The sequence below is a fragment of the Helicoverpa zea genome, chromosome 16, assembly GCF_022581195.2.
Source record: "Helicoverpa zea isolate HzStark_Cry1AcR chromosome 16, ilHelZeax1.1, whole genome shotgun sequence".
Classification (NCBI taxonomy): Eukaryota; Metazoa; Arthropoda; class Insecta; order Lepidoptera; family Noctuidae; genus Helicoverpa; species Helicoverpa zea.
In genome coordinates, this window is record NC_061467.1 from 8,617,679 (window position 1) to 8,643,718 (window position 26,040).

At 37.1% G+C, this 26,040-nt stretch overlaps 1 protein-coding gene and 1 non-coding gene across 5 annotated transcripts; one reads left to right on the forward strand and one right to left on the reverse strand.

Moving 5' to 3' along the window:
• On the reverse strand, positions 1-25,906 carry LOC124637468 (PAN2-PAN3 deadenylation complex catalytic subunit PAN2). Of its 4 annotated transcripts, none has more exons than XM_047173969.1 (23): positions 25,651-25,906; positions 24,513-24,673; positions 23,768-23,937; positions 23,302-23,422; positions 22,682-22,881; positions 22,072-22,294; positions 20,647-20,786; positions 10,656-10,808; positions 10,243-10,339; positions 9,970-10,065; positions 9,491-9,607; positions 9,225-9,306; positions 8,325-8,482; positions 7,792-8,050; positions 7,598-7,630; positions 7,197-7,339; positions 6,491-6,678; positions 5,957-6,041; positions 5,724-5,812; positions 4,811-4,925; positions 3,452-3,651; positions 2,852-2,992; positions 1-2,353 (listed from the first exon to the last, which is right to left on the reverse strand). In XM_047173969.1, the coding sequence occupies exons 1-22, from the start codon at positions 25,700-25,702 to the stop codon at positions 2,884-2,886; spliced, it is 2,991 nt and encodes a 996-aa protein (XP_047029925.1). In that variant the 5' UTR covers positions 25,703-25,906; the 3' UTR covers positions 1-2,353; positions 2,852-2,883. The 4 variants fall into 4 exon arrangements, with proteins under 4 accessions (XP_047029925.1, XP_047029927.1, XP_047029929.1 ...); XM_047173971.1 differs by having other exon boundaries at positions 7,197-7,333; positions 25,651-25,905; XM_047173973.1 differs by lacking the exon at positions 7,598-7,630 and having other exon boundaries at positions 7,197-7,333; positions 25,651-25,904.
• Positions 4,105-4,186, forward strand: Trnal-aag. The gene has a single exon. It is a non-coding gene; the product is annotated as a tRNA-Leu (tRNA).
• Positions 25,907-26,040: the final 134 nt, after the last annotated feature.

Here is a 26,040-nt window from a genome sequence, read left to right on the forward strand (position 1 = left end):
TGCTTTAACATTCGTTTTATTAAAAACCAGCCACCGTGTAGGTACAAGCGGAATTGTTTTCAGTTGAAATAGAGCTGAGACAACACTGCGGTCACTGATGCAATTATTTAGCTTTGCGATAAATTACGCTTTCAAAACACACTCAACAGCTTAAAAAAATAGAAGACGTTACTGCACAAATAATCGCAGTGTTTCAAAGCAACATTTAAAGTCATGTTTGAAATCGACATTTTCATAGCCTTAGCTAGTCTTGTGCACAGGCACCAGCAAGCTTCTTGTGCAAGTAAACACAAGTCTACTTGTGCACAAAAGCTTGCACAGAGTTACAAAATAACATCTTTATCTCATGCAACATATTAACCGCACTACCGCATTCATATTAAATAACATAATGACTAATCTCTCGACTCCGTTTAAACGAATAATAAACTTTTCAGTCAGTCGCTTTCACCGAACAACACAAGATATAAACTCGTTTGGAGGAAGATATATTACTGAAGGGGTGGGGATATATTTGACATTTTTTTTCTAGACTATCAAGAGCATTACCGTTAGCTACAACTATGGATTCCTTAAAAATCAGGAATCGCAACACAAAATTTAAATTTGTTCTAAACATGGATTTGTAAGAAGATAACTTAAGTCAGCCATATTGTATGATTTCTGCCAAATGGGAAATGTTCTACCGTCAAGGAAAAGGGCGTAACTAACATTGATGCAAAATACAGATACGCCTTTATGCATATGGCTTGCTCGCGTGTAGTCTAGATTCTTATTGCTCTGTTCAATGGACGTATCATTTAGTGGAAGAGACAAAATTTTGTAATTCGCTAATTTACTTGTAATATCACAACCAAAATAAATAAATTCTTACATCTATACAAATCATACTGAGTAAAATATTACAATATTGTGAACAAACGCAAAACAATGTGTTCTGTGTACATTATAAGAGATGATTTAACTTTAAATTTTAGGTCAATTTTTTGGAAAAAAAAACTGATAAAAAAAGGTAACCGTAGCTTAAAATAAGCAATGAATATTAATGAAAAGCCGTGTAAAGAAAAAAAAATCGATCCAACTATTGTTTTGCATTACTCGCGTATGCGCACCCAATGATTTAGAGCGGTTTCAAACCTCGATTTTGACCTCAAAATCTGAAATCGTCCTTACAAAATAACCAATGAGGTGGGACAACAAACAAATCAAGACAATCAGTTACAACATCATTCATTTACCTACTAATAATCTAGAACAATCTCGAGTCAATAGAAATCTCATCTCTTGTTATCCTTTACTAAACTTCACATTACATTTATAAAAATACACACTACAGCCATCGAATCTCAAAACTTGAAGAATATCGATATTTCTATAGGAACGGAATACGTTTTGAGGTAGATTACACATTATTAGGCAACGAGGAATACATATTTCCGTATTTAATAAGCATTTAGGCACATATTATCGCGTTTGTAGCTAAATACAACTGCGATGTAAAACATACAACTTATTTTTAGTAGCGAAGATCTGTTATGCGCCGAAATAATTTTAAATAACATGATCATTAATTTTCACATCATAAATAGTATTTAGCATGCAAGCAAATATATAGTATATTTATTGAAATCCAAATAATTTAACATGGTATAAAAAGTACACCAATTTTTTTTTTAATGATTTTGAAAATGCTTATTTCAGGATCGCACTATCCTAAAAATAAGGCTGTACGTGTAATAATCAACAAGTTTTGAGATAAGACAGCCGCCTTTCATATGAGTAGAATCTGCATGAATATAAAAACTTTTTTATTTCGTAACTAAATAGATTTTACATAATATTTCGTTCCAACAGTACTAAAAAGGCGTAAGTACGTAGAGCTTAATTTTAGCAACAAAAAAAACTTGAAATAAATAAATTAAATATGAAAGAAACATAGCTTAGAATATTCTCGAACTAAAGTACTATAAACCGGTTGTATGTCTAATAATGAAACAATAGAAAATCAATTGTGTCTCGCGTATATCTGCTCTCCGACATACAACGGGTTAAGGACTCCATCAAATCAGTAGGATATATGCCAATACCCCCAAATTCTAGAGTCCTATAAATCCATACTTACGCCTTTTTAATGGTTCTGCAGGACTAATTAGCTAAAATCGCGACAATTTACACATACTATCATAGATTTCAGTTCGTACATTTGTTCACATAATTTTGTGCCGCCGAACGTTTCTTGAGCTTATATTAATGGAACTGTTTTTTATTATAGTTTTATTGAACGTAATTGTAGTGCGCCTGCGTCGGTACTGGGTAGTACATCTCGCTCATTACGTATGGACCTATTATAGCACTGGAAATTGTAAGAATATTATGAAAGATGTCATAAATATCGGGAATTGTGAAATCTTGCAGGGTTAAGCCATTTTGAAGTATATTTTTTTAAGAAACAAGCCTTAGATGAAAACTCATTTTAGATAAAGTAGCAAACATTTTCATGAAAATACTAGTTACCACCGGCTAGCCACTATGGCCAATAACAGTTTTACAATCACTCACCCGTAATTACATTAAAGTATCACCAGTTACAGAAAATATGAGAGGCAAACGATTTTCATAATGGTCATGCAATGAAGAGGGGCAAAACTAACATGACTAAGTTATTAAGTATGACTATGGATGGAGAGGGAGCATGTCCGAAAATAAAGATCGATGGATTTTCTGAGCTTAACTTCACACAGTACGGAACGAATAAGAAAACATGATACCAACCCCAAATAAAATAGTAAACAGGGTATCTGAATTGAGAACATCCTTTTTGCTAAGTCGGTTAAATGGAAGAATAACTCACCCATGGCTATAAGGTCCATACAAGAGCCCCGGCTATGAGGCGGGCTGGTGGCGGGCGCTGGCGGCGGTGTAGAACAGCACGCACGGAGTCTTCCACCACGCGCCGAACTGCACCACCTCGTCCGCCGGCACCGGGACAATGCTGCCGAGGTAATGGAGTTAGTAAATTGCAGGCATAGTTTTGATACTGGGAAAATTACGTTGGGGCCTAGAATCTACTGTCGGGTGCCGCGGGGTTTGAAAGAGTTACTGCGGCCCCAAAATGGGTGGTCTGAAACTCCCTCGCGCTGTTCCACCAATGGACCACTAAGTCATTTGATGATTTCCCACCTCAAAAGAAAAACCTGGTTCACCAGAGTGGAGAGGAGCAGAGATCTAAAACGACCAATAGAATTCCGTTATTCAAATATCTCGTCTAATTTTAATGGTTGTTTAATTAAAGCCTTCTCGGCTCTACTCCGCTTGATGAAGAATGGGTCTAATTCTTTGGCCCTAGTTGCAATCATGAAAATGGTCACTGTTGTTATGTTTAATATTAGGGTTCACAGTACTAAGTATGTCTTATTGAAAGTTTTCCTTTTCATAAGATTTTTTTCCTCACCTGAGATCGTTGAACAGATACCACACAGGCTCGACGTCCTTGGCCGCGGTCTGTATGTACGCGACCAAGTTCTTCGGGTTGTCCTCCACGCACACTACGGCGGCCGACAATGTGTATTCCTCCTCAGATTGTGTTGTTACGTTCTTCTTCTTGTGTTTATCTGGTCTGTTGTTCGGAGTGTGCGGTTCTGGGGATTCCACCTGGAAAACATATTAAGTATATGGTCGTATAAAAATTCTACTAATATTATAAATGCGCATGTTTGTATGTGTGCGTGCGTGGGAGTTCTTTTTTCACGAAAAAATTACGGGATGGATTTTGAAAAAGCTTATCTATGTATGGTTTTTTTTATTATTTAATGGCATTCGACTGGTATATTAATGATCGAAGTAATCATAAGAAGCATGGTTTACGAATATTATAAATTTTGTAGCATTATGATGTTTTTTAGAAGTGTACATTTTTAGTATTATCTCATTTTGTAAAATTAATTTTTAAAGAATCAATAATATACACACAACTTTACCCAGACTACCAAACAATTAAATAAATGATTAGGCTATTTTTTATTTCCTACATACGCCCAGAAACATTTAAATATATCCCAAAGTATCATTAATTGCTGATGGTATATTTTGGGGACACTGGCACAGGGTAGCGTGGCCGAGCGGTCTAAGGCGCTGGTTTAAGGCACCAGTCTCTTCGGAGGCGTGGGTTCGAATCCCACCGCTGCCAGAAATGTTTTTGCTAAAGTAGTTTAGCTCTAGTGAATCGTTTGTACGAAAGATAGGTATATAAAATATGTATTTGAAACTAGTACTCTAAAATATCAAGAGTAGGTACTAGTTCTTTACCGCGATTTCACCTGAAATTCGCAACAGCAGTAGTTATTCTTCTTTTCACCATCTATACTAATATTATAAAGAGGAAAACTTTGTTTGTTTGTTTGGTTGTAATGAATAGGCTCAAAAACTACTGGACCGTTTTTAAAAATTCTTTCACCATTCGAAAGCTACATTATCCACGAGTAACATAGGCTATATTTTATCCCTGTAAGGGCAGTAGTTACCACGGGACGCGGGTGAAACCGCGGGAAAACGGCTAGTTATAAATATAAGTAATCACTTCATAGTATAAAACAATGTCGCATTCTCTGTCCCTATATCCCTATGCATGGTATGTAAATCTATAGAAATAAAATATATAGATAGAGTGATTGAAGAGGAAGGTTGAAAAATAACATTCATTATAGTGGAGTTTTTTTTCTGTAGTGTATTTAGTATCAGCATTGCACCCGTGCGAAGCCGGGCGGTTCTCTAGTTATTGATATAAGACTCAGAATATTTGTGTATGTCTTACCTTATCATTAATAACAACGTCACCATCGGATTGCAGTCTTATAAGTAGCTGTTGGGGAAGTACACAGTTCGATTCTTGCGTTGGACTCTTCGATGAACCCGCTTGTGGACTCGGTCTGAAATGTACAGGTTACAACTACATATCGATAAAAATACCCCGAATTATTTCTTCTCGTATACGTACAAGGACTGGCTCTGAAATGAAATCGACCATAGTCATCCATCGATAAATAATCCCCGCACTATTTTTTTCGAACTGCGAACCTACATTTTACTTGCACTTATTTTTTGCACCGTATAAAATAAACAAGTAGCATTAGTTTATACAAGGTGTTGATTTGCATTTGTGCCATAGTTCAGGAGGAGGACATACAATACGTAAATAATCGATTGGAATTACAGTAGATGGGAAATAGCTAATATGCACTGCTTTTTTTGTCATTGTAATGTCGTGACATTTCCGAAGTAATCCCATTTTATGAATGAAATTTATGAGTGATCGTTGCGTATGCTTTGTGTTTGCGTTTGTGTGAGGGTGCAGCACGGGTTTAATGCCAGTAACATACGCGCCAAGTTTAAATAAGGCTAGATGACATTTACGGAATTCCGAAAAAAAATTAAAGAAAAAAAATTACGTACCAATTTTTTTATTGATTTGGGTCGAGAATCATTAGCATAATTACCTCCTTGAATATGGCACGGATGCAAATCAACAGCTTGTATGAAAACCAAGAGTCACATGTCACGCCTATCAAATATTATCCGTTTGAAACTTCGATACATTCTTAAAGTTCGTAAATCCGCACGTGATTTCAACATTTACTATTGTACCATTTTAACCGACCTCCTGAAAAAATTGATCTCAATTCGACCGCGTAAGTATATATTTTTCCACTATGAGACATAATAAATACCTATCAGGATGTTTGAAGTGGCACCCCGGTCTCGCACAGTGCAGTCCGTATCGACACGGCTTGCCTCCACCACCTCTTTTGGGCTCCGGCTACAACATTATTAGAATAATATTTATTTATTCCGCCTGCCATTTCCACAAAACATTATTTTGTAGCAGTTATTCAATAAACACTATTAAAAAAATAATTAAAAATAGAATACTTTGAAAATATTTAATGTGAACGCTTCTCACCATTTCCTTTTGTGCACCTTTTGCCCAGTAAGCTTTTTCTCTTACAGTAGCACCACCACAATTTATTGCTAATATTGGTGGTAATCTGTAATTCAAAAACATCATTTTTAAAAGGTAACAACATGCTAGACGTTCAGCAAGAAGTGCATGGGTCGATCGATTATAAGGTTAAGCAACAGTTGGCGCGGTCTAAATTAGGATGACTTCCTCCGTGTTTTTGAAGGCACATTAAATTAGTGGGTCCAAGCTGTCTTTGGTAGTCAGTCGTTGCAGGTAGTCAAAAGCCAGAAAGTATGTCAACCAGTCTTAACAGGGGTAAGGGGTTCAAGAGGTTCAAGACGCCAATTATACTGCAAGCCCACCCCAACATACTTGTGAAAAGACTAGGTAGGTAGCTCTTATTGCAAAGGCAACCTCTTATATGTTTTTAACTAGAACTGATCTTCGACCAATTCGTACCATCGGATGAGATTGCGGTCAAAATATTTCCTGTAAAAAAAACTACAAAAAATCCAAGTATAATATATTCCTCACCTAACAATCCTCCCTCTCTGCACAGTAGGAGTGAACCTAGAGCAGTGTTCGCACCAGGCGGGAGTGCTGCGGCGGGCCGCCAGCGACGCCCGCACCAGCTCCAGGAAGCCGCCGCGGGGCTCCGGCCCCTCGCGTACTGCGCCCGGGTACTGCAGGGCACAGGCTAGCACTACTGACTCGCGACCCTCCTGTCAAAACAGGAGTATATGAAATCATCAAAAACTTCAACAATACGCCTAAAGCTGTTAGATTGAAAAATATTCCGTAAAAAATTAAGTGTTATAAATAAATAAATAAGAACGAAGTCTAGGATCCCTTTTTGTGGCTTCGCAACTTGGAGTGGCAGGTTACGCTACGCTAGCACTATCAAATTGCGCACTTGCAATATATAAATCAATAGAAATAAAGTATTGGGAAACTTGAATAATGTTGTGCTTGTACCGACAAAGAAGCTACGTCTACCACGTATTGATTTAATGATTGGATACTAGGGGTTTTTATAGAGTTAAAAAGTAATAAAAGCTTGTAAAGATAGTGGCATCATAATAAAATCAATATTACGAATAAAATTGGGTTGCCTTGGCCCGTATTTAGCCAGGGTGAAAAGTTTATTTTTTTAATGAACGTCGCTCGAACAATGTTATAAACTTTTACCATGTAACTACAGAAATTACCGTTATATCCAAGTTTTCCTATCAAAACCCACCTCTTTATTACACTTCAGGCACCTATTGAGCTGGTGTCGGCCAATAGCGAACAGCTGTGATATCTCTGACTCCTCCCTATCGGCTTGCTGGCTGTTCGACAACTCATGGTTGTCTACCGGTACATTATCCGCGTCACCTGCTCCTGGCGAGTTCGGAAACCAGAGTAGAGTATTTTGGTTAAGATTACAAATAAAATGACGGCTAAAAATCTAGGTAAATACATTAATAACAGTTGCATAGTAAATTGAATCATTTTAAGAGCGGGAGTTTTATGTTATTTTGTATAAAAGTCACTATCAAGATTGTTCATATTTAGTTAAGTGCCTGCTCAAATTGAGTGCTAATGTAAATCACATAAACGTCAAAAAATATGTACTTAATAATTTAGTTTTATACCCACCTCCATAATCTGGCGTCCCAAATAAGATAGCTACTGGAGTTTGACATAAAAGTTTTATTAAAATTATGGAACAATGTGAACTCATTAAAAAAAAAATCTGTCTTATGATGTAACAGACTACACTGAATACATTTTTCATAAGTGACAAAAACTTCAAAAAATATTTAACAAAAACTAAACAGGTTTCAACTCACCATCTTCCCTAGCCGTCCACCCATCTTCCCTCAACTCCTCTTGACATTCAAACTCAGTAGCCGGTCCCAAGAACTCTAACTCCGTATACTGATACTCTTCAGTATATTGTCCATTCATCTGAGGTACCGGCCTCACTTTCACGTTCATGTTAGGAATACGAACGGGCTTAGGCGGACTGTTAACTAGTAGAGCTTTCTCCTTTTTCCGGGTCTCGAGTATTTCGTAGTGAATTTGATGGAGTATGAAGCGGTTCCAACTCTGTGGGAATGGACTAAAATCTTTAATTGGCTTTTTGTGTTTTGGAAATGCACTTTTATAGGTTGATATTTAGGGTAAAAATTGATTAACGGTTAACTTTAGAGCAGTTGTCAATACATATAAGCCCACGGGGTGTCTCAATATGACTAAAGATATTATGCATGCATACGTGCATGAAATCAATACTTTTAAAGTTTAATATTTAATATAAATAGAGTCAAAATACAATTTTGCCCATAAAGCAAAAACTTTTCCAAAAATCAAAGACATTTACCTGTATTAAAGCCACTAAATCGACTCTAGAATCTGCCCCGCGATCCGGCAGTATAAGCCCTAAGGCCGCAGCTTCAGGTACCGTTCGGAAGGCGCGGAGGAAATTGTTCGCCTGACACGGCGCCCCGCCGGACGTGTCTAACATCCTGAAAAGGAACCCTGAAATGTTTGAAGAGTTTATTATTTTAGTTAAATATAAGGAAGTGTACAGGCTCGATTTCTGAGTTATCGATATCGATAGCTTGTGATTAAAATCTGTTTATGATGATTATCGCAATCAAAATTAATGGCAATCAAAATTGGCACAACATATAATCATAACCCTCAGTATTCTTAGGGTGTGTCCACATCTGGCGAATGCGCCGCGAATGCGCAGCAGCGTGCAGTCACTGCAATAGTTCGGTGCTTGTCTTTAGCGCAACTCACGCAAGGCTCGTATAGAGCGCGCGAGCGGCGCGCGATCTGCGCGCAATCAGTTCTCGCCCTTACAGTTCCGTATATTGGCTCAGTACTATCGAAGATGGCAGACGTCGCGCGCCGCCTGCGCGCCGCTCGCGTGCGGCGCTTAGGTCGCGCGCGAGCAAGCGCGGGCGGCGCAGAAGCGGCGCACGAACAAAAATGCACGCGCGCAGCTCGCAGACAGCTCGCGATCGGCTCGCGTGCTGCGCATTCGCGGCGCATTCGCCAGATGTGGACACACCCTAAGAATACTGAGGGTTATGATTATATGTCGTGCCACCGTCATATTATATACCGTCGTATATGATATTCAAATCACTTAAATTGGCCGAAACTAAATTATAAAGGTAATTAATGAATTTTACTAACTTCAATAAGATGTAATCTCTCATTATTATTTATTTTAAACAGTTATCATATAAATGAATAAAATAGTACATACCCAATTCGCAACTGAGACAAAATTCTTTGGCACATGTATGTGCTAAGAGGGTCGCCTTTACCGGCAATGTGTAATATAAAACCTGAAAAAATTGGATCTTATTAATGTTTGTCCTCTACATATGATCGATTTCGATTCGCATTCTATACTTACGATATGTGATATGTTTACAATTAAAACAATAATTTACTAAATCGCTGATAGATAAATTATCGCATAGTCAGCATAGGTATTTCCATATGAAAAAATAATAATTTATAAATTACCTGCAACATAGAATTACAATATGAATTAGGCAACGTAGTTTCTAATCCTGGAAGACCTGTTTTATTACACTTCTCTAACTCTTCGTTCGGACCGTGTTTATTGTAGCGTATATCTAGCTGAAATTATACATTATATTTTAATTAATTTTAGCAGAACAATACGTATAAATACAAATAATATAATACATGGAGCTGTCTATACAACATGAAAGAATTAACGAATACAGTTGTCAATATTGGACACTATAAATAAATCTATATGGATGATCTGTTTTAGTCAGTTTTGTTTTCACTTAGAACATTATAACACGATAATTGTGCAGAGTATATGCAGTTAAATTACACTTGGTAATCACTCTTGAACACCAAAGACTGAAAAACACTTATTCCATTGAGCATTTACGGAACACTTACATAGCATAAAACGTTGACACTCTTCTAACACTCAGATGGCAATATTTAATAACTGATTATTGTACCTTTTGATAATGCTTGGGTATTGGCTGAGCAACATATTTATTTTCGTTCTGTCTTGCTGCGTGCAAATCTTCGAAATTATCTTCTATGTACGGCATCTGTAAGTAGCAGAATAATATTTTTTTTTTAACAAATAAAAGTGTTCCTCGATGAATGAAAATTGCTAAATGTTCGATTATTATTTCGTGATAAATTAGCATTAAAAATATTTTTTAAATATTTTTACTAACCTTTTTTTGTTGTCAATAGGAATGCTATACGATGGTAATGGTTACCTGATTCCTTTTAAACGTTCGAGGATTCGGCGCGTATCCAATGGGGCCTTGCATTTTCATGGATTTCAGTACTTCGGGGTCGATCGGCTTTGGTTTTCTGTGTAATCAATGTTTTTTTTTTCACAAGCTATCATCTGTATATAATGTAGAATTAGATGTTTCAAGCTGTGCATAGGCTTTATGTGTGGAATGACATTCAAACAAGACAGTCACAGTAATAATAAACATTGAATGACGTGCTTAGTTTGCCATACCCCTATTTATCATGAGGTTTCACATAGTAATTTAATCTTTTATAAAGCACTGTATTTCTATGCAGCTAGCATAAACATGTCAAGGGTAGCATTAAAGAAACCTCAAATATTAATGGATGGATGAAAATTATTTTAAGCAGATTAAAACCATATAAATACCTATAAATCTTCTTAAAGAACTCCTGCGGCAGTTCGTTGAACCACCTGTTGCCTGACGACAGCGGCGGCAGCGGCACCGTCGCGAACTGGAAGCTTGTGTCGCTCAGACCCACGTACGGGAGACCTACCACTTGGTCCGCAAACTCTGTAGCCCTGGAAACATAAAATATTAAACTTGTTTGTTTGCTTACGGATAAATTACTACTTATGTTACAAGAAACCGGGCATACGGAAACTACAAAGGGAATTTTGATGATTTTGATTAAGGAATGTAAGGGAATTTTGACAACATAGCAGTATGACATTTATGGTGCTAAAAATCGCTTGTATTCTTGTGGAATTCTCGCGCATTTCAGCGAAATTTTTGAATCGTCGAACATTTTGATCCATCCTCGTATTTAATTACATTTAAAGTCAGTATGAATTTATTAAAGAACATTGATGAATATAAATTATTTTAATCTGCCCTATTTTTTATGTAGAAGGTTGTAGTCCCCAGGCCGGCGAACAAATTTTTTTTTGATACATATACATTTAAGACTTTGTGAGTGTCTTCCTTACGATGAGTCCGACAAACTTTTCGAATGCGCAAATTTTGGTGCCGCTGCGTTTTTTAATGCTTGACTCCTGAAATTGTCGATATGACGTCACTATGGCTCTTCGTACATACACGTTTCATTTTTTGAGATTCGTTTAATAAAGTTAACTAGAGAATGGTGGTCAACTTGTCCGATAAAGATTGTGCTGCGTTTGGAGTGTCCACCATTCTGAAAATGTCGGTATGACGTCACTACGACTCTTCGTACATACACGTTTCATATTTTGAGGTTTGTTTAATAAAGTTAACTAGACAATTGTGGTCAACTTGTCCGATAAAGATCATGCTGCGTTTGGAGTGTCCACCATCCGAAACATGTCGATATGACGTCACTGTGTCTCCCCATACATACATGTCGGTCAAATACAACAATGATAGATAATACTATTCTTATTGCAAATATCGACTTGTCCGACAAATGTAGTGAGGCAAATAGTCAGTTCGACAAGAAAATGAGAAAAAAATATTACAATTGGAAGAAGTTTATTCTTTTTGTCAATTTCTGACTTAAATATTCACGTGCATTATTTAAGTATATTAAATTGGCATACTACTTACCAATTTTAATTACTATTTTAGAAAAAATAGCCTGACTAAGACGTATTGTTGATAGTTTATATTATGTTAAGGAATAATATTCCACATCTATTAATGGACTATATATCAATCAAAAGGTCTTTTTAAGTGCAACATTTTGTCTCAACATACCACTTATCAATTCTTAGTATTTTAGAAGATATAGCCCAAATAAGGCGTATTATCGATAGGTTTTACTATGTTAGGGAATAATGTCCCACCTCTAGGTATGAACCATATGTCAATCGAAAGATCTTTTTAAGCGCTATATTCCGTCTTAACATACCACTTACCGATTCTTAGTATTTTGGAAGACAACTGACCTAAGGCATATTATTGATACTTTACATTGTGTTAATAGCCCGGTCAAAATAGACATTTGAAATAACAAAAATTCCCACAGAGCTGATTTTTGGTGGAGAGCTAGATTAGATCATTATAAATAAAATACTAAAAGTCCCCATCGATCCCATGTGTGCGTCAAAAGTTATTCGAGGTCAAATGTCAAAATTTTTGGTTTTTTGTGTTTTTTTCGAAAACGGTAAGTTTTATCAAAAAAATACATCAGACCAAAATTGTAGATTATAAAATTTTCTACAAAAATTGCATTAACAGTTTTCTCCTAAATGTTACCATTCCTGAGATATCGCGCTTCAAAGTATATGCCATACATGACATGCACACATTTCCACGCCACCTGTGAGGTAGTGTACTCGGCGCGTTTTTTTTACCGTGGTTTCCCCTGTAGGCCTACTCCACTAACTGTCATGACAATTTTAGGATAGTTTAAGGGAATAATTGCCGTCACGTTCTAATATGATGTCATTATTGATATTAACTATTGGGTTAACTATTATTGTGATTGTTTTATATTTATCAGATTCATAAAAAAACTCGTGGTGGCCTAGTGGGTAAAGAACCAACCTCTCAAGTATGAGTGGGTTCGATTCCACGTCAGACAAGTACCAATGCGACTTTTCTAAGTTTGTATGTACTTTCTAAGCATATCTTGGACACCAATGACTGTGTTTCTGATGGCACGTTAAACTATAGGTTCTGGCTGTCATTGAACATCCATAACAATCGTTATGGGTAGTCAGAAGCCAGTAGGTATTTGGTTGCCCGGGTAACTGGGTTGAGGAGGTCAGATAGGCAGTCGCTCCTTGTCATAATGTGGTTTATTCATTGGTCTCTTCATTAAAATCGCAGGAATCTTCCTCTATTAACTGGACATTTGAGCAAGACTGACCTCGGCAATTGGTACAAGCTGGAGAACATAGCAACCCGACTTTTTTACAGCCACATTTGACACTACAATCTTTTTTGCAATTGCAAAAAATAGTGTTCAGGAGTTTTTCTGGAGCAGGTGGGAGTAAAGTTTTAATAGGTTCCAGGGTATTATGTATCAATTTCCAACCCCAGTCTTCTGGATTTAGTTGATTGCCTAGCCATGTTTGCACCTGATAGTATACTCGATTTAAGTGTTGAATAGCAGATTCCGATGTTGGAGGAAGACATGATAGTTGTACTTGTTTGTTTTTTCGCGTATGTTTTACAAAAGTTAAGTACCGGTATTTATTAATGCAAGTAATTTTTTTGGGAGCTCCATAAACCGCAAGAAGAAAGCGAATTCCTTTCGCAATTATTGTTTCAGGCTTGGAATCATTTTCTGTAAATACTTTGGCGCAGTCAGTCAAATCTTCTTTTTCGAATAATTTGAATACTGACGTTTTGCCCCTTCTGTACATTGCCGACGATGTGTCGCAGCCGGTTATCGCATGTAAAAATAAAATATAGTTTTGGCATTTGGGATAAGCAGTTAAACTTTTTGAAGAATAGATTTCTGATTGCTTTTGAGCCCTTCCAGGTTTCAGAAAATAAATAATTTTATCTATTGGAGTCCTTGCAGTAAGTAATACTAATAAATCAACATCTTCACCGACTACAATTATTGTGTTTGTTGCATTTAATTTTTCTATTGCTGTTTCGATTATGAGCACATCTGCGTCATTTTGAGCTTGTTTCACAGCAAAATTCGCAGCTCTTAATTTGTCACTTAACATGGAAATGAAACGAGATTTATTATTACTGTTAGCGAAAAATTGATGTTGATTACCAGGAACTGTCATAAATTCATCGAAGATAATCTCAGAACTCGATGATATTTTTGCAGTTCGACGACGTTGTTCTGAAGCTTTAATATTCTTTGTAGAGTCACTGTAGCCGTCAAATACTACCGTCACTGTATGCCCATAATGTCTGCGTAGATACTGAACATATTTATCAAAGATCACGCTAAAGGTTTCATCTCGATCCCACACAACGTGGTGTAGTAGGTATCCTCCATCAATAATGTAAGTAGCGTTTGTAAAATTAACCTCAGTATTGACTGGTTGAAAACAATCGTAAATTGCTGACTTTGTTGTTTTACGCATTCCAGCTGCATCGAATAGTGATAAGGGATAAGGAGCTAATTCATACTCAAAAAAATTTTCAATCTCATCCTCAAAATCTTTAGTGATACTCATGCGTTGAAATAATAATACAGGGTCTATAGGTACTTCTTCTTCGTGAATTTTCACGGTGCTACTCACGGCTAAAAGAGGGAGTACTTTTTGAGAGCGTTTTAATTTTATATTATTAAATGTTTTCCCTGTCATTTTAGACATTGAAGCAATCCCAACTTCACGAGCTTTGTGGCAATTAATCTTATCGTCACCAACAACTCCAGACGCAATAGATACGATTTTATTTAATTTAGGAAAAGGTTCATGTGATAAAAACCAGTCAAACAGTATTTTAATATCTTTAGCATCTTTTTTACGTCGCGAATCACTTGCATCTACATGCTGATCTGTTGTATCCATATGAACATTAGCAAGAACTTCCAAACCCTCACATACAGTATTCATTGCATGCATTCCGTAAACCCATTTACTTATCACACTTTCTTTCGTACTACGTCCTCGAGAAATGCCCCCATCGGTTTTCATGGATTTCATCAGCGACTGTTCAATAACCATATCTGTTGGAGTTCCACAATAAAGTTTATCAGAACGTCGAACAGTAAAATATCCCTCTGTAAACTTTTGATAAACACCGGGATCCATTACCTCTTTCAATTGAAGCATGTCTTGTAAGTACAAGTGCGCAGATTTGGCATAAGGTAAATGCCCAGATGCATGGAAATAAGGCAGCATTTCTTTAACGCAGTTCAAATGTGCTTGCCAATCTCCCATACGTTCTGCTCTTATAAAGTCCTTTGCAATGGACACCATCCGAAAGTATTGTACCCATAATTGTGCAGTTGGCCCTCGTTTCTGATATTCAATTAATTTGTCATTAAACTGATCAAGTAATTTTCTACATATTTCCTCATCTTCTTCAATGTCATAGTATGAAAGAGTATTATTTAGGATACTTTCAATGGTAATAATAAGATTTGCATCCATGACATCTTCAATAGCGAGATCTTTTAATATTTTTAATGCTAAAGTAAGTTGAAGTATTGTATGCGCTCGAACTGCTCTCGCATAAGCATGGCCACTAAGCATTTTCTCTAAAGACTTAGTTGCATAAACTTCAGCGAGTACTTCCTTTAGACCGCTTCCTTGCATGATATAACCGATTGCTCCAAAAAATGACATAAGCAAATGAAATCCTCCTAGTCTTACTATAATTTTGGATACTTCAGATTCTTCAGGTGCAGCAGATACAATCTCGCGAGCTTTCGCATACAGAGGTTGATCAAAAGTAATTATACATACTTCGTGGTTATAGCGTTTAGCATTCTCTACAGCACAAAGTAAAGTCGTGTATATTGTGTCGTAATTATTTGCTGGTTGATGAATAAATGGCAAAAATGAAATTTTTGACTTAGAAAAATCTATAATCTTATTTGTCGCGCATTCAATGTAACCATTCCAACCAGGTAGATCGATTTTTTTGTATTTGCCATAGAACCATGTCACATCAACTTTTTTTAAAAAGGTTACTTTAGATTCACTTTCGTAATCAAAATTTTGAACATTTATTTTGCTGTACCCAACCGCGCCAGTGTTTTGATAGGCTTGTATAGGTACATGAGCCTTTGCTGCAAAGTCTTTTGCTGAAAGAACTTCGGTTACTCGCGGCAGCGGGTTCTCCTGTAATACTGAATCTTTGGGAGTCACAATTTGGATAATTCCCATTATATGAAGCGTATCATTGCCGTCCAAGGTATTTACATTAATATCAGCATTATCTGCAACGTATTGAATGAATGTGCCTGTTTCTGGTGGTAAAATATGAAGTGGACGACTGAAAACTGCTGCTGATTCATAGTTCATTGTTTCGCTGTAAGATGCACATAAACCAAAAGACGAGAAAATTTGTATGAGACGTTTCGAACCAAATCGCCGATGAAAAAAAACTGAAAGACCAAGCTGTAGTTTAGATTTAAAGGTTCTAGGTCGAACAGCAGTCATGATGCAGTGGCTAATATTCGTACAAACTAACTTTAGATGATCTAAATTATGGCGCTTGTTTTTTAAAATGACTTTTTCCAAAAAATATGACAATGATTCGGGAATATCGTTATTTATATTCTCGAACATTCTACCTGGTGGGGGGTACATAGTATTATCGAAAACGCAAGATTGAATATCTTCAAGAATGATTGCTGCCGCAGCTTCCAAAGTTTTAAACCGCTTGTCTTTTTCATTCAAGTGTTTTTTATTAGACCAGACTTGACTTAAAGTATCTTGGTAATTGTCAATAAAACAAATAAATGTTAATGTTCCTGGCTTCTCTGTAATAATAATTCTACTACCATACTTCAATTTCAGTCGCATTTTTATAACTCTGTCATCTAAAGCTATATCTTGACAAACATTCTTTAATTCATCCAACGAAAACTGGCAATCATCACTCGTTTCTATGAATTGAAAAATTTTCTCCATCGCAGAGTTTATACTTTCATCTTGTGGACGGCCAATTTTACCACCAGTAGTAGGTTTTAAGAAAAATTTATAACAACTGTCATGGTATTTTGCTTCAGCAGCGATTAAATCGTACTCGAAATTAATACGTGCAAAAACAGCCTTTGAAACATCATCAGAACGATCTTTGACTAATTTCAACAGGGATTCTTTGAAATTGAATGTAGTTACGTTATAAATTTTTTTTCGAAGATGCTGTGCTTTCTTCTTCTCAGTTTCTTCATTGGCTTCATTACCACAAAATAAACAGTAATTTTTAAAACAAAAAGATTCACTTACTCGCGTTCTAGTACGAGGTGGACTTATTTTTGAAATACTAGCCTTTTCCTCTTCACGTTGTCTTTTTACTACAGCGATTGAAGTTTTCCGGGTATATGATTTTCTGCAATCCACGTGTATTATGACGGATTTTTCATTTCTTAAAAACTCAGTAAACTCATCACCTCTCGCGACACTAGCCTCGATTAAATTTGGCATTCCACGATGAACCACAACAGTTTTATTTTCAGTTAAAAGTTTATTGCAAATAAAACAAAACTGAGACATTTTTCAAGTTATCAAATAACACTATTACTATTATTACTGTCTTTTTAGGAAACAGAAGGACATAACAAAGTATTTTTCAAATATGAAAATTATTCCCGCTTAAACAATCACATGTCACAATGACGTTTGGAAAACAATCATCCAAGCAGAGGCGTCTATGGTCGCTCGTTTCTGTAGCCCTATATGTAATAACTGGCAGCTAACAATTTATACTTAGCTTAAGTGCCTTTATGTCGTGTCGTTTGCCAACTTCCCGCGATTATTAAAAAAAACATATGCCATTATCATCTTTTTGAATTTAGAATTCGAAAACAAAATAATCTTTTAAATCGATATGTTGTATAAAATATGTTTTTTATTTTTTTTAATGTAATTTTATTGTATCGCCCACTTAAAGGTGTAAAGTCGGTTGTAAAAATGGAAATGTCGAAGGAAAATTTGCGTACGATAATTTTCTACAACTTTAAAAGGGGATTGTCGCGACTTCAGCGCTTTGAAAAGTTAAGTTTCTGTGTCTGTGATGCAGAAACTTGCCTTAGGACTGCAGTACGTCGATATTTAGGATTTCAACGTGGGTACTCTAGCCTCAGTGACAAGGCACGTGAAGGTAGTTCAAAACCCGCCATGACCCAAGATAATATCGAGGCTAAGCGGCAGTTAATTCTCGCAGACCAACATGACATACCGTGACATAGACCCGTGGGCATAACGATTATTTTACATTGCCCAAAATTAAGCAAAGTCTTCGTGGTCAACGTTGCAGCACACCTGAAAAAGCTGTTGACTCACACAAATCGGCCATTGTGACTACCCCCACTTCAGAATGGAATAAATGTTTCAAGAACTGGTTTAAAGGCATGCAAAAGTGCATTAAATATCGCGGAGAATTCTTTGATAAACAATAAATGTTATTAACCTATTAAATGTCTACATTTATTTCAAACGACACAACTTAAAAGGCAGCCCTCGTATATACGTGGCTCATATGTACATATCATGTGTAGTGTGACTCTTTGAAGCGCGATATCTCAGGAATGGTAACATTTAGGAGAAAACTGTTAATGCAATTTTTGTAGAAAATTTTATAATCTACAATTTTGGTCTGATGTATTTTTTTGATAAAACTTACCGTTTTCGAAAAAAACACAAAAAACCAAAAATTTTGACATTTGACCTCGAATAACTTTTGACGCACACATGGGATCGATGGGGACTTTTAGTATTTTATTTATAATGATCTAATCTAGCTCTCCACCAAAAATCAGCTCTGTGGGAATTTTTGTTATTTGACCACTACTTTTATGTCTATTTTGACCGGGCTATAAGGAATAACATCTCACTTGAAGTTATGAGCCATATTTCAATCAAAAGATCTTTTTAAGCGCAAGGTTGTATTAGCATAACTCCGACAAATTGTTAGTACTTTAAAAGCTAGAGCTTTTCTAAGAATATATTATCGGTAGGTTCTGTCAAGCTAATCCATTACTTCTTTAGTAACAAATTATATATTATTTGAAAAACCTTTCCAAATGAAACATTTCGTGTTAACATACTTCCGATAAATTGTTAGTAGTTTAGAAGCTAGAGCTTATTTAAAATTATAATTATTGATAGATGTTTTCAATTAAATAAATCCCATTTCTAGTAATGAGTTATACATCATTCAAAAGACGTTTTTAAATGCAACATTTCATATTAAAAAAACTTCGGCGAATTGTTAGTATTTCAGAAGCTAGAGCTTATATAAGATTATTTTATCGATAGGTGTTTTCAAGTTAATAAATCCCTCCTGTAGTAATGATACATATATCATTCGAAACGACTTTCTAAATGCAACATTTACTATTAACATACTTCACACCAATTGTCAGTACTTTATACCAAATCTTAAAATATATCTATATTTTCCGGACGGTGGACACTCCATATGCAGCATGATCTTTGTCGGACAAGCTTACCACAATTTTCTAGTTAACTTTATTAAACAAATCTCAAAAAATGAAACAGGTATGTACGAAGAGTCGTAGTGACGTCATACCGACATTTTCAGGATGGTGGACACTCCAAACGCAGCACGATCTTTATCGGACAAGTTGACCACCATTTTCTAGTTAACTTTGTTAAACGAATCTCAAAAAATGAAACAGGTATGTACGAAGAGTCATAGTGACGTCATATCGACATTTTCAGGATGGTGGACACTCCAAACGCAGCACGATCTTTATCGGACAAGTTGACCACCATTCTCTAGTTAACTTTATTAAACGAATCTCAAAAGATGAAATGTGTATGTACGAAGAGCCATAGTGACGTCATATCGACAATTTCAGGAGTCAAGCATTAAAAAACGCAGCGGCACCAAAATTTGCGCATTCGAAAAGTTTGTCGGACTCATCGTAAGGAAGGCACTCACAAAGCCTTAAATGTATATGTATCAAAAAAAAAATTGTTCGCCGGCCTGGGGACTATTGTCCAACAGTAGAAGTCATGCCATTACTCGTCAAAGTCAAAGTATTTATTATTTGTAAAACATAGGTAAAAATAAAATGTAGATCTTAAAATGTAATGTAGATCTTGCGTTAATAAATGGTTTTTCTTTCTTTCTTTCTAAAATTAAAATAGTGCGCTATGTTCTGTCTATGGTGAGACGTACAAATATGGTGTAAACTACATACTAGAATTAAAATAATAAATTTTTACAATTAAAACTAGAATTCATCATCCTCCGAGCCTTTTTCCCAATCATGTTGGGGTCGGCTTCCAGTCTAACCGGATTCAGCTGAGTACCAGTGCTTTACAAGAAGCGACTGCCTATCTGACCTCCTCAACCCAGTTACCCGGGCAACCCGATACCCCTTGGTTAGACTGGTGTCAGACTTACTGGCTTCTGACTACCCGTAACGACTGCCAAGGATGTTCAATGACAGCCGGGACCTACAGTTTAACGTGCCATCCGAAACACAGCCAATGGTGTCTAAGATATACTTAGAAAGTACATACAGACTTAGAAAAGTTGCATTGGTACTTGCCTGACCTGGGATCGAACCCGCGCCCTCATACTTGAGAGATTGGTCCTTTACCCACTAGGCCACCACGACTTCTAGGCCACCACGACTTTACTTTTTACTTTTTTTATGAATTAAAACTAGAATTAAATATCTAAATTAGTCGTTTAAGAACTCATCAACAGTGTAGAAACATTTTAATTTAATTTAAAGTCAAGGCACACAATTCAAACCTATCACCAAGAAGTACTATAATATAATTACATTAAAAAAATTATTATTATCACCTTGAAAAGTTATTGAAAACCGGTTCATGGTTGTGCTGCGGTGAGAACAAATGCAGATGTCCCGCTTGGTCGCCGAACACTAACGCCTGACTCGTAGAAGATACGTCCATTACGCTGCACAATGAACTTTGAGTGTCCACCTGAAAGTACAGCAAGTTTTTACTATGTACATATATCTACTTATAGTTTAAATAAATAAAAAAGTAATAATAGACAGAAATTCTAGAAGGTTGTCTTTGTTTTACGAAATTAAACTAAAACCAACAAAGAAAAGGTATCAATGCAGATTCAATTCTGTGCATAATTTTTACATAGCGGCCTATAAGTAGGTACCTTTTTTTTTTTTTTTTTTTTTTTTATCGACGTAAAATCATCAAATGACCCCTCCCGCTGTGGGTTAGCAGCGGTGAGGGAGTGTCAGACTCTTACTGACTAAAATCGTCGTGTTCCGTCATAGGCCTTTTATGTACCAGGGCCGCGGTATCTCTTTCGAACAACCCGCAGCCCCGGCAGGCCTTGGCCCTGCTGGGCCCCGCTGGGGTTGCTGACGTCTCTTTGAGGAGCGCGTGGAACAACGCGCGCCGTCGACACGGGTCTGTCGTCTAGGAAGACAGAGGGACGATGAGCCACCCGAACTCACCGCCCACAGACCCACGCCTACGGTGGCCGGGAGTCATCTCGCGACACCCGGCGCCCATGGTGTCTACCTGGTCCAGCGCGGCGGCCGGGATGAGAGGTGCGGACTCTCTGGCGTTCCGCCTCCTCCTTCTCGAGCATGACCGCTTCGCAGAAGGAGGCGACGGCATCCCATTCCCTCTCGCCCCGGACCATGGCCTGAACCAGGGCCGGACGCGAGAGGTCGCCGCCGTCCAAAGCCTCGACGAGGACCCGGCGGTGCCCTTCCCATGCGGGGCACACCTGGACTGTGTGGTCCACCGTGTCCTCGGGGCTGTCCGCACAATGGTGACACCCGGGCGCCTCCTCACGACCGATGCGGTGCAGGTACCTCCCGAAACAACCGTGTCCGGTGAGGACCTGCGTCATGCGGTACGTGAGGGCGCCGTGACTCCTCCCGAGCCACTCCTCAAAGAGGGGACTTACCGCCACGATGGTGGCGTGCCCTATAAGTAGGTACCTAAGTTTGTATTTTTAGGTCTAGCCCCTTTTGAATTTGATTTATTGGTAATTAAAATCTGAACAGACTAAATGTGACTAGCTAAAAGTTTTCGTAAAAAAAAAATAAGACTAGGTATTTAGAAATAATTGGGAAGTTTGTCCCACCACTTCTTCTTCCCAGCAAAAACACATATGCAGTGGTGAAAGGCGGGCGCTTTTGTATATTTGACCTTCAAAAAGTGCTGATTTTCACCCTATTCTGAATACCATTTTTATCTTTTATTTAAAAGTTAAATAACCAAATCTCACCTGAAAAGTGGACTGTTCAGCAGCATTAGGCGCGTTAACATGAAGTAAGGCCACGTGTCCATCGCCGGACAATGCCACAGCCCGTCCAGAGAAAGCGGGTACGAAGTGTAGTAGTAATGGCGGCGACACCGTGGGCAGTGACCACGCGCCCGAGCCTGAAGCACCGCGGAGACTGCGCACGTCCCACACTAACACGTAGGGCTCCGCTACTGCCATGCCCACGCTACGGAAATAACAGAAATATGTATTGATGTTTTATCTCAACTTGTGTGTAAATGTTCATGCACATTATCTTATCCGGAATTTATATCCCGAGGTAACCAAAGAAAATACATAAAGGAAGTACAAAGGGGGAGAACATAAGATTATATAAGGAAGTACATAAAAGTAGTAAATAAGGGAGTACATATCGGCGTTCATAGGACTGTATACAAGAAATAAGATAAAGAGAATAAGCTATGACGTCACAAGAAGATTACCATGACCACAATTCCTACTACTGCACACATAATGTCCCACAGCAGTTCCGAGAAATAACACTTTCAACACAACAGACAGAGGACAAATTTATGTAAAACAATCAAAAAACAAAACAGCAGTAGGTACATACGACTGAGTAAATCCACAAGTTATGAGCAGGTCTCCTTGCATATCCAGGTCGGACAAGCAAGCGGAATGGGCTCTAAAGGTATGTTCAGCTGCGTTCGGTGTCCGTATGTCTCGGAGCGCTACCATGCCGTTGGCACTGCCGCATGCGACTAGAGAACCGCCGCCGCTTCGGAGAACTGCGCAACCCTCCTCTTGGATTGGCTGAAAGAGGAGATTTTGAGGGGTTTTGATAGAAATAATTGTGCGTTTAAATAGCAGTCGCACGAGTCGATCAATCAAGGATAAGCAAAGCTTGGTCGGTCCGTGGATGGGAGACCATCCGGTCATGATAATTTCTTCGGTTTTCGGAAAGCACGATTTCCTCCATTTTCGGAAGGCATGCTAAACTGGTGGGTCCCGGCTGTCAAACGTCTTTAGCAGTCGTTACAGATAGTCAGGAGCCAGAAAGTTTGACAAGCAGTCTTCCCAGGGGGTATTTGGTTGCCAGAGTAACAGGGATGAGGAGGTCAAATATAAAGTCGCTCTTTCTAAAAAAACAGCTGCAACCGGTTAGACAGGGAACCAACCCCAACATATTTGGGAAAAGGCTAGGCAAATGACGTACTATATTAAAATACTTACAATAGCCGTCTCAGCCATTTTGTTGAGATCCAGATCAATGAGTTTGTCTTGATGGCCGCCCATCATCAGCTTTGTAGAACTCACTTGGAAGATGCACTGCATGTCCGTCATATTGGGCGATCTGTTAAAAACAATATTTTTAAAACAAGGACTCCAATGGATCCCACTTAAATCTACTGGACCCCAGGGGAGTCAATAAAACAGGTGTTTTTTCAAAATATGCCAAGATATATTCCCTAGATGGTATAGAGGGCGTCCAGTGTGATCGATTTGGCTGTTGTTTCATATGTGGTTAAATATACTTCTACAACTTACTACTACTGATTGACTCTCAATCTCTTGACTCTAAATTACATTTTCTCTGAAGTTATTGATCCCTACATTTTACAGTTTACATGCTTTTTTCTTGCAAGTTTATAAACCTGAGAAGAAGTATCAAAGTGCCCTCAAATTCGTAGAAACTTACTTGAAAGTCCGTTTTGGAATTCCCCGTCGTATTTGATGGCGTAAAGAAGTCTTGGTGAGAGCAAAAATGCCTTGTTCAACAGTTATGATGTCCCTCACTTCTTCAGACTCATGCACTTGGAATGACGTGTACTTTTGCATGCCTGGACCGTAGTATGATGTTACGTGACCCTAGAAGTTGGATAAAATTAAAGTTTACTTCTAAAAATATTTGTCCAAAATTATTGACATAAAAAATACATTTAAAAATATAAAAAAAATAGACGGCCACCAATATTGGGCACAGGGTCCAAGGTACCGGTTGTTAGGGTCCCAGAGACAGAAACCTCCTCACAATACGCGCCGTATCAAGGAGTACTTACCTTCTGAATCAGTCCCTTATTGACATTACTTATATGATAATTATTGATATTAATCATTTAATCATGCACAAAAAATTGTGATCCAGTAATTTTTGCTGCAATTTGATGTAGTCTTTTATGTAAATAACCTTAGATGTGAAGCATAATAAAAACATCTTATATGCTTTTCATATGCTTTATGAGAAGAACGTCTGTATGTAATTAAATGAAGATTTTTACTTCTTCAAAAGCTTAATCATCATCATCTCAGCCATAGGACGTCCACTGCTGAACATAGGCCTCCCCCTTAGATCTCCACAGATACCTGTTGGAGGCGACCTGCATCCAAAAGCTTAATAATACTTTTAAAACATTATCCAAATTAACTATTGTAGCATTACTTACTCCCTGGTTCCCCATCCATATAAGTTCTTCATACTTATCGAAGACCACAGCCGACACTCCAAACCTGTCACCGCCGTCGACCAGCACACTTGCTCGGACCTCATACTCCGCAGCTTGTTTCGGTGGTAAGTATTGCGGAGCATAGTCTGCAGTATAGGGCCCTGAGACATAAGATGTGACATAAAGGCAGGAACTTTATTTAGAATGCAACCTCTTTTTTCATCCGATTTAGATATTGAAATAAACGGACGTGGCCTCTTTATTTACAGTTAAATTTTTTTCCTATTATCTTTTTGGAACATGGAGATTTGAAAGAAAAAAAGTTCATAGCTAGAATAAGGTATTATTCTAGAATCCATTCCTCAAGTATTATCTTACAATAAGCGGTCATTAAACAGATGATAGATATGACTCATTGAATTATTTTTTACATTATATTGAAACAAGATAGATGGATATATATTAGACTAATTGGGGTAAGTTTTACCCAGAATAACTGATAAGATATATATCATTTTCCTTTTATTTTTATGAAAAGGATTACTTGTTGATATCATTTGGCAAGATAGGAATCATTACAAGATATATGTAAATGTTCAAAAAAATGGTTATATTGGGTTCAGCACTTAAAAGGTATATATTGATTACATATATTTATTGATTACAAACGATAAAAATATTTTAGTGCTCTGTACCGACTTTCTCACAGCCTTTCAAAGAACAATAATATTTTTATTGTTTGTAATCAATAAATAGCCTAAGAGGTAATGCATTTATTTAAGAAAAATAAAGTAATCAAACATTTTTAAATAAAACAGTAAGCATAGTACTTCTGGTCAGTTAGCTAAATATTTTAGAATGATCTGCATTGAACCCATGGAAAAATTTTATTCAACATTTCCTTGTTAACTATACTTAGATACTCATCAAACTTTTGTAAAGATTCTATCTAATCTTTGGGCAACAGGAATGATCTTAGAAAATAGTTGTTTACTTATCCAACAAATAATTTAACAAAAGAATCAGTAAGCAATATTCTAGTCAAAGTTGACTCGAGTACAAAATAAACGAGTTAAATGTAATCATCAGATAAATACTTCATAAATAAAATGATTATCATTGAAAAATGTATACAAACCAGTAAGCAGATGATCCGTCGGCATACAAAGGTCGGAATAATGATATTCCATACTAAAATTGTAACACTTATTTTGTTTCACAACATCTATAATAAACTATTTTAACTCAAAAGTTATTATTTAAACGTTTTTAATTTAAAATAAAACGAAATAGATCATGGGTACGACGACGGCAATCAGGAATATTTTCAAGTTATTTTGCTTGAAATTCACACGTACACACTGTGTTCGATGTTTGAAAAAGCAACTTTAAAGCAATAGAAATAGAATACACAGAAAAACACAGTATTGTAGAAGGAAAACAAAATGTACTCGCGTCTTGTCATCAAACTGTATATCCGTTCCGATTTACGGTAAGTAAGTTTGAAAAAAACTGCAAATTCAATGTT

Bases quoted from the DNA above. Each gene is read 5' to 3' on its own strand.
- LOC124637468 (XM_047173969.1), bottom strand. From the start codon at position 25,702: ATGGAATATCATTATTCCGACCTTTGTATGCCGACGGATCATCTGCTT. The intron at 22,882-23,301 runs GTAAGTATTTTA...CTCCTCTTTCAG, and splicing joins AAATGGCTGAGACGGCTATT to CCAATCCAAGAGGAGGGTTG. The intron at 10,340-10,655 runs GTATTTATATGG...TTGATTACACAG, and splicing joins TTCTTTAAGAAGATTTATAG to AAAACCAAAGCCGATCGACC.